We start from the raw sequence: 9,141 nt of genomic DNA on the forward strand, positions 1-9,141 counted from the left end.
TTGTGGGGTCCATCCCATAAATTTTTTGGGTCAATAATTGCGGCTGCAATTGTTGTAAAACACAGCTAAATTTTTTTTGTCAACAATAGCTGCAAACTTTTTTCCTTTGTCAACAAAGTTTGCAGCAATGCAAACTTTCAGTGGCTTGAGTTTTGAATAGTGCAATGCAATTGCATCTATAAAAGGAGCTCTTCAGCTCCTCATTTGATACACCAATTCACAGAGAGAGTAAAAATATTAAGAGAGCTGTGAGGTTTCCATAGACTATATAAGAAAATAGTCTGTGAAGAAAAATAGAGTGTGAGCGATATTTTAGTAAGGTGAAAATCAAAAGAGTGTTATTCCTTTTGAGTGTATAGTAGTCACTTTGAGTATTGTATTCGTGACTACACAGTGTAAAATTCCTTACTATAGTGATATCAGTTGCTCCTCTTGACCCTTGGTTTTTCCCTTATTTAGAAGGGTTTCCACGTAAAATTCGTGGTGTCATTATTTTCTTTTCTTATTTCCATTACTTTTACTATATATATTTTTGTGTTTGTCCGTGTTTTCCCAACATGACTTGCATAACAGAGATGGAGAACTAGACTTAACAAAATAGAGAATTCAGCAATATGCAATTCTCTGATAGTAAGCTCGGACCAAGTGAAGCAAATTGTTATACGTTATTGGAGATGTTTGCTTCCTCAAAATAGTATCTAGAAAGGAGCAAGTTATAAAATTATTTGTTGCTTTTTCATGTTAAAGTACTACGAACTACGAAGCTCAGGAATGGGTACGAGCACCTTCTTCAGTCCAATGTTTATAAGACTGTTTATATGTCTATTTCCTTGAAAAGAATCTTCTACTACAAATAGCTTAGGGAAGATTTTTTTTATTTTGATACACAAAATCTGCGATGTGTGGTATTAGTTAGAGTTGCAGAGATACTATACATGAAGAAAATGGAGTATCTCAAGGTTGCTAAATGTTTTGGATAACAAGGACAAGCTAAGAGGGTAGTTACTAAATTTGAGTTCTCCAATCTTTGTAGAATTCAATGTCACTCAAAATATTTTTCAGTAGTTCAGTTCCTGGCAATGTCGATTTTGCTTCCAGCAGTTTTCCAGGTAATAAGGATTATGTGAATTGTGGAGGGCCATTTATAAACCATATTTGACTGCTAGCTTATCATAATTCTAATTGTGTAAATGCTTTTTAAAATCAACAAGGAGAAAAGCTGTAACGGTGCTCCAACGTGAGAGTATAAGCAGAAACTGTTCACAAAAAGATCATGACATCTGCTAATGAAACCAGGTCAGAGTAATAACATCTCCAGAATGCGCAATGTTCACGAATAGTAACCAACTGATTTTATTAAGACCAACTCACTAAATTATTAAGTGAAAAATGATCTGCATAGGAAACAATAGAAATATACTCCATAAAGGACGAGAATATAGAAGAACAGAGATGAGAAAACAAAGACCACATATAACAACTTCCTCCTGAATATGCTCTACGACCTCTTCTATAGTAATAACTAGTTGTATTTTCACGCATTAAGCACGCCAACACTCAACCCGAGTCCCATAAATAAAAAGTAACCTAACAAACAGAATAAATAATATGTATGACTCAATACAGAGTTGGCGTTACCCAAGTTGGAGGACAAAAACGACTGAGGGAAACACCATTGTAATGCGGCTGGATGCTGCCATTTGCTAAGTTGAACACCCCCATGTCCAAGCCTCCTCCTTCTACATAGGACATGTATGTTTCAACAAAATCATCTGTAAAATAAATATGATTGGGCTTGATTCCTGGATATCGAGAAGCTTGGACTGAAAGAGAAGCATTAGCACGTAGAAAAAAAGCTGCGTCCCCTAATTCCTTGGTTTCCGTCATTTTGACAGCAGCTAAATCAACCTGGAAAACTCAAAAATATCTTGTGCCACGTCCCGATCATCTTCTGGAATGAGCGTTAATGGAATCCTGTCACAATCATCTTGGACTAGCCTAAGTTGAACACCATATCGCACAATTACAAATAATGATCCTAGTGATTCTAGGATGTATAACTGCTCTCGAATATGTTCATCAGGTTCAGGTGGTATGATATGATGACATTTAGTGAGTTTAGGGCTAACAACATCAGCAACATTACAAACTAGGAGATTGCCCGAATAACCAACGGCATAAATTTGGCCATTAACATATGTCAAATCAGCAAAACACCTGTGATTGTTTCCTTCCCATGTAACTCTAGTCCATCTAATATCTCCAGGTCTCCAAAAACTGAGAAACCTGAAGTTTCCGTCAAATGACCATGAGAAGGTAGTCGGATGTGTGAGAAGGACTAGCTGACAAAACTGTCTTGCTAATAAAGCAAGGCAGTCAGTTAATCTGATGATTGGTGTACTCTACTGTGGTATTTTGATGGGGCAATTCAATGTGAACATCAGAGAAGGGATGTAGCAGACTAATTTCACCCTCTTCTCCTACCATGATAAGCCAACCCATAGACTCCAAACATCGTTTTCTGCTGGCTTTGGGAATCCTCTTGTTCAAAATCATGCCATTATAGAGGCTGAAGAATTTGCGAAAGGAATTTCCCTCTTCCTCCGCTAGCATCAGCCAAGCTGGTCATTGTTAAAATTGGTCTTGGTGGCCACAGAGTGCCAGGATTTGCAGACACCCAAAATTTTGATAGTCTTCAATCAGATTCAAACATCTACCTATCGAAACCAACAGATCAAGTGGAACTTCCGACCAATCACGCATCTTTTGCGCCATGGACAAATCTATCTCAACCCTTCCAAAATCTGTAGATTTGGTGAACAGAGTGGAATCTTATTTCACGTGACCTAGCTTTTGTTATTAGTTTTGGTATTACTATTACTATTGCTTTTTGAGGCTAGCTGCAAATCCTTTCTCGAGACAAGTTATACATTCATCATGTATTGTGTTAATATAATTGTAAATATTAATTAAATTATTGACAATATCAAAATTTAACTTATTACAGAATAATATGGTAAATTTTTTTGAGAGAATATTAACATTTAGAACACCTTTATATGTTATAACTAGGTAATTTATTTGGTCGTTCCATCAGCTTAATTATCAACAGCTAGTAATTGATTCTTGTGCAGATTATAGCAATCAAAGTAACTCCTCAATACAAATTAGATTTTACGAATAAAATCAAAGTAACTGAGTAAAACAACAGCAATGAAGCAGTATAGAGTTCCTATACTGAGAGAAATCGTGAGGTACTAAGGTGAGAATGAGAAATGAACTAAACTGAAACCTGAGTCAATAGCCCAATCCTGAACCGTTAAATCAATAGTTCAAATCCTAATAACCAAATTATCGATTTGGGTTGTTGATAACCTAATATAATAAAAGAAGTTAAATGGTATGACGTTGAACACAAATATTGCTAATTTTTTTCTGCTTTGAGGTATCAGTCTACTCAAATGTAAGATACAGATAGCTATATCATGTAAAGATATGAGGACAAGTTACAGTAAAATAAATACTCTTTTTATTAATCAGTACGCTCATAAACCAGTTGCAATGCACAATTATTTATTTATTTATTTGTTTAAAACAAAGTTCTTAAGTTTAATCAAAAGGAGTAGCAATTAAACAAAGATCATCCTTTCTTGTTGCAGTTACTCCATCTGTTTCCGTCATATCAAAACTCTCTAGAGGGCCTTCGTAAGGAGTCTTCCAATTGAAATGATAAAGCAACTGAGCTAAAGGATGTTCTACGTTCATTAAGCCGAATAACCACCCTGGACACATTCTTCTTCCTGCACCAAAGGGAATGAATTCAAAATGATTTCCTCAAAAATCAATTGAACTATTATCAAATCTCTCAGGAATAAAGCTTTTAGGATTATGCCAATATTCAGGATCTCTTCCGATTGCCCATGCATTGATTAAAACTCTGGTCTTGATAGGTATTGTGTATTCTCCGATTCTTGTTTCTGCTCTACATTCCCTTGGCAATAATAAAGGAAGTGGAGGATGCAACCTTAGCGTTTCCTTAATCACTAATTTTAAGTACTTCAACTCTTCAAGATCAGTATCCTCAAATATTGTCTTTCCCTTAAGGACTTGTCTAACTTCAAATTGTGCTTTAGCCATTATTCTTGGATTTCTTATCATCTCTGCCAATGCCCAAATAATAATCGCAGATGATGTCTCAGCTCCGGCTACGAACATGTCCTGCATGTAACTAAAAATATTCAGATATACCTAATTTTTAACATTTCAATATACTACTAAAGAGAGAGAGAGAGAGAGAGAATGAGATATTTTATATGAAACTAAACTTACAAAAATAACTGCTTTGATATTATTATTTGTGATGGGAGTTCCCAATTCGCCACTCTCCATGACTCGCAGTAGAACATCGACTAAATCTTCCCCTCCATACTCACTATTGCCCTTCTTACCATTTGCTCGATTTTTCTGATGTTCATTAATGATATTCTCCAAAATTACATCTGCTTCTTTGTGAACCTTCAATATTTTTGACTTCAATCCATAAATCTGGTGAAGCCATTTTCGAGATGGAAATAAATCAGCCAATTCAGTTGCGCCAGCTAATAATGTGATATCCTTTATCAACATTATCAACTTATCTTGACCATTGATTATTTTTCCAAAAGCAGATCTACAAGTTACAGAACCTGTAAACCAAAAAATCTTGTCTGACAAGTTGATCAACGAGTCCGGCATAGAATTAATGGATGAAATAAGACTTGACATCTCTGCTTGTCGAATTGAATCAAATGATTTGACCATTTTTGTGCTAAGAAGTTCCAGGATGCACACTTTGCGCATGCTTCTCCAGTAATCACCATATGGACATGTTCCGATGTCGGAATAATTGTACATAATGATTTCTCCAACCATTAATTGAGGCCTAGTAGCAAAATTCAGATCTTGAATTTTCATGATTTCCTTTGCTATATCAGGTGAAGATACAACAATGTGTGATACTTCTCCAAGACGTAAATGAAAGATCGGTCCATAATTTTGCGATAGATCTCTAAAAGTATGATGTGGAAGGCGACCATTCATTAACTGGTGCAAGTTCCCAATAAAAGGTAGCCTCCATGGCCCTGGAGGCAATTTTTTGTTCAAGGTTTTTGATTGCTTCCATAAAAGAAGGATGAGAGAAAGGAATAACAAGAGTGAAGTGATGGTGAATAGCAACTCCATAAGCTCAATAACTAAGCAAAACAGGATGAATGAGAATCACTACTACAACACAAACCAAGCAACTAAACCAAAACTACGGCATTTAAGTTACGAAAGCAAGTTAAATACTAAGAAAAGAAATAGGGAGTCCATAAACTCCAACAAAAGTCTAACAACGAACTAAACAATGCGGAAGAAATAACCTAGAACCTGAAAGTCAATGTACCAAAATATCTAAAGTTTAACAAGTCTAAACAAGAAGAGATACAACCCCAAACTAATGTACTAATAACTAATAGAAATGTCTAAGTCTGAAAGTGTGGACATAGACGAAAGGAGAACTCATGGCAGCCCGAAAGAAATGACTCACCCTTTAATTCGAACACGATCACTGATCTTCTAAGTGAGGTCTGTCAGTAGCCGCTGGAAGATGCCTTGTACTCAACAAAATAAAAGCAAGTGCAGTATCAGTACATAACCACAGTGTTCTGGTAGGATCACGCAGCTATCCCACTAAGTGTAACATAAGCAAGTCAATACAACAATATAATCACATGCATATATCGAACATATACAATATCATCAACATTTACGAACAATGAACAACGAACATTTCTCAAGATACACAATTATGACAAGTCATTGGTCCTCTCATGGAACCCAAACCCAAACAGTTAGCATACCAGAACGTGGTACCCGGTCTAATGATTATGCCGGAACATGGAAACCGATCCCATAATTATGCCGAAACGTGACAACCGATCCAAGTTAGTTATGTCGGGACGTGGCAACCGATCCATTCAACACACCACAATCACAATCACAAGTATATCCTCAAGATCATACAATTAAGTCATGATTTCATGGTAACCATCATTCATCTATCTCATTTACAACATGTGTGATCAATAATGCAACATTTATATACATACATGTATCATAATGAAGTAAGAATAAACATATATCACACAATCATAGAATCACAACCATCACCTACCTCGAAACAAGCTTGAAACCTTAAGAAACTTGATCCTTCCCTTTCCGAATTCATTTTGATTGTTCTTGGTCTACAAATAATCATAATAACATGGAAATCAATAAATAATCACTAATTACTCGGATTACTAACAATTCTAACAACCCTAGATCATACCCATGATCCCAAATATCCAACTAGGGCTTTTTCCACCATAGAATCTAGATCAAAAACCCTCCCCCATCATTAATTACCCATTATATTACGTTCTACTGATCGAAAAACGAATTTGGGGAGTGAAAAGCTTACATTTAGCCTCAAGAATGGTGAAAAATTGTTAAGAGTCACCTAGGGTTTGTTCCTTAGCTCTAAAAATCGAAAAGTGCAGAATGAGGTTGTTTAGGGGTTTATTTACGACTTTAAATCACGTTTGGCTCGCCAAAGCGGCCCTCACCCTGCTACAACGACAAAATCCAGCGCCAAAGCGGCTTGCACGAAATAGTGAGCTATTTTAATAATTCCAAAATCCTCATTTCACAACACACCTCTAACTCACGACGCTCAGAAAATACCATTTACGCTAAGATCGATTTCAAGAGTTCTACTCGCCCGAATTCAATTTTGTAAAGTCGTACGGATTCCTTTACGAGTTATCTAACCACTCGTATAACCAGAATTATAAATAAATCCCTCGATCGTTACCAGATTTCCCTACACCTTAAAGACTTCAATTTCGACCAAATCTGGACTAGGTTGAGAAAATCCAAATACTACAAAAAAGTTTTTCGGTCTCAAATTTTCCTCCGTTGGCTTCTCTATAATGACGGAATCCGATCGTTACAATATTGTAGTTCTAAAACAAACATAAGTGATATTACTTGGTAATTTCTCAAAAATATGGTGACTATCTAGGAAAATTACTCTTAAAATTTAGCAGACTCAGTTATTAGGATTTTTTTTATCCATAATTAAATTAGATCCATTAAGGACCATTTCAATCAAGTGGCCATTTTAAGGACCATTGTTATACATTAAGGACTATTTCAATCAAGTGACCATTTTAAGGATCATCGTTATACATTAAAGACCATTTCAATCAAGTAAATTATGTTGAACTTCAAAATAAAACATTACCCATACATTAAATACCAGTTTAATCCTTTTCTCAATGAACATATATCTACACATTCAATAGGGACCGTTATGATTGATTATTTGTGTGGAAGAGACCACAAAACTGACTTTTATATAGCGCATATCATTTTCTGATTGGTTAATTACACAAATTAAATCAAATTTTGACAAGTTAAAAATTAAAATAAGTAGCGATTGATAATCAATCATAGTGGTCCCTATTGGAAAAATTTTAACATGATAGAGGTACAACCAACAAAAGTTGGGTGAGGCTCCATTAACTTTTTGACACATGAATAAGTGGGTCATTTATCTACTTTAAATCTAGAATGCTAGCAACCACTAACAAGAGAGAGAAAATATATTTACACAATAAATTGAGTTGAACATATATAAAAAATGGAAGAGACATTAAAACAAGGTTTACTTCTTCTTTGGTTTAATATTTTGAGACTATATTGAATATGTTATGTAGTTATATGTTGGTTTGACAAATTTATTTTGATAGGGTATCTTTTCTATATAATATAATTTGTATTTTCGTTTTCATCACTGTTACTTTTCTACTTTTAATTTTTTTTTTGATAAAATAGTACTTAAAATTTTTGTGGAATACGTTTAATTTATTTTATTTTTAAAAATGTTGTATTTTTTTGGTTAATTTTTTTACATAATGATTTATTTAAGTTAAAGATTGCTAAATTTAGACACCTGTAGCGTTCGTGATCGGCCTCCTCAACTGTGTATCGATCGAAAGACAGGGCGGCACAGCCCCCAACCAAGGGAGTGGTTACGTCCAGTATGTCCCCCCTTATTCCCGACATGCTATGGTACCCCGGAGTGGGTAGGAGCGGGTCGAGTCCGTATCGCCGCGGAGCAATAGCCGCGTCCGGATCTGATCTATTTACTCGGCAAGATCTGAAAAATTAATTTTTATTTCTTTTCAAGATTGATATAACTATTTTTCTAACATCAACAAAAATGTTTAAATAAAAAAAAATTACAAATTCAATTTGAACATCAAAATATGTAGTTTTGATTTAGCATCCTTTGATTTTATAAAAATATTAGGAAGAAAATTCAAAATTTATTTTTTCAACAAGTATATATTGTGGATCCACAATCATTTTTTATTTTATTATTATATATTTAGTGAAATGTATTATTTCTGATGGGATTGATATTAATTATAAAATTTATTTTACTTTTTGTTATTTTTGTTCTAGGTTTATAAAAAAAATCTTCAAACTAGCACACAACTACAACAATAATAACATATCCGATGTAATCTCAAAATTAATATAATATTAACAATTAAAAAAGAAAAGCAACAAACGTACTCAATTTATTGTGTAAATATATTTTCTCTCTCTTGTCAGTGGCAGCTAGCATTCTAGCTTTAAATAAAGTAGATAAATGACCCACTTATCTATGTGTCAAAAAGTTAATGGAGCTTCACCCACCTTTTGTTGGTTGTGTAGATAGATAGAGTGCAAGAAACAACAAAATTATTTAGCACGTTTCATTTTTTGTTTGGTTAATTACACAAGTTGAATCAAATTTAAATAAGTGAAAAATCAAAATATGCAACGTCAATTATTTATTTACTAGGATTTTTATTTTATATTCATAACTAAATAAAACAATATTTATCTATATATATTATATTTTATTTTCTTATTTTACCAAACATAGAAAAAAATTACAATTTGTAGTACTTTATCATTATCACGATATACATACGATAAATATATATTTATACACGAGAGTTACATGTATTATTCCAATAACCTATATATATATATATATATATATATATATAAATATATTGA

The 9,141-nt window shown here is 33.9% G+C and overlaps 1 protein-coding gene and 1 pseudogene across 1 annotated transcript; both read right to left on the reverse strand.

Moving 5' to 3' along the window:
• Positions 1-1,887, reverse strand: part of LOC102596608 (premnaspirodiene oxygenase-like) — a 6,348-nt pseudogene extending 4,461 nt beyond the window's left edge.
• A 1,760-nt stretch (positions 1,888-3,647) lies between these two features.
• Positions 3,648-5,253, reverse strand: LOC102590473 (premnaspirodiene oxygenase-like). Its single transcript, XM_015306209.1, has 2 exons — positions 4,330-5,253; positions 3,648-4,218 (listed from the first exon to the last, which is right to left on the reverse strand). The coding sequence occupies exons 1-2, from the start codon at positions 5,218-5,220 to the stop codon at positions 3,835-3,837; spliced, it is 1,275 nt and encodes a 424-aa protein (XP_015161695.1). The 5' UTR covers positions 5,221-5,253; the 3' UTR covers positions 3,648-3,834.
• Between the last annotated feature and the right edge of the window lie 3,888 nt (positions 5,254-9,141).

This window comes from Solanum tuberosum, unplaced genomic scaffold (genome assembly GCF_000226075.1).
Source record: "Solanum tuberosum cultivar DM 1-3 516 R44 unplaced genomic scaffold, SolTub_3.0 scf00026, whole genome shotgun sequence".
Lineage (NCBI taxonomy): Eukaryota > Viridiplantae > Streptophyta > Magnoliopsida > Solanales > Solanaceae > Solanum > Solanum tuberosum.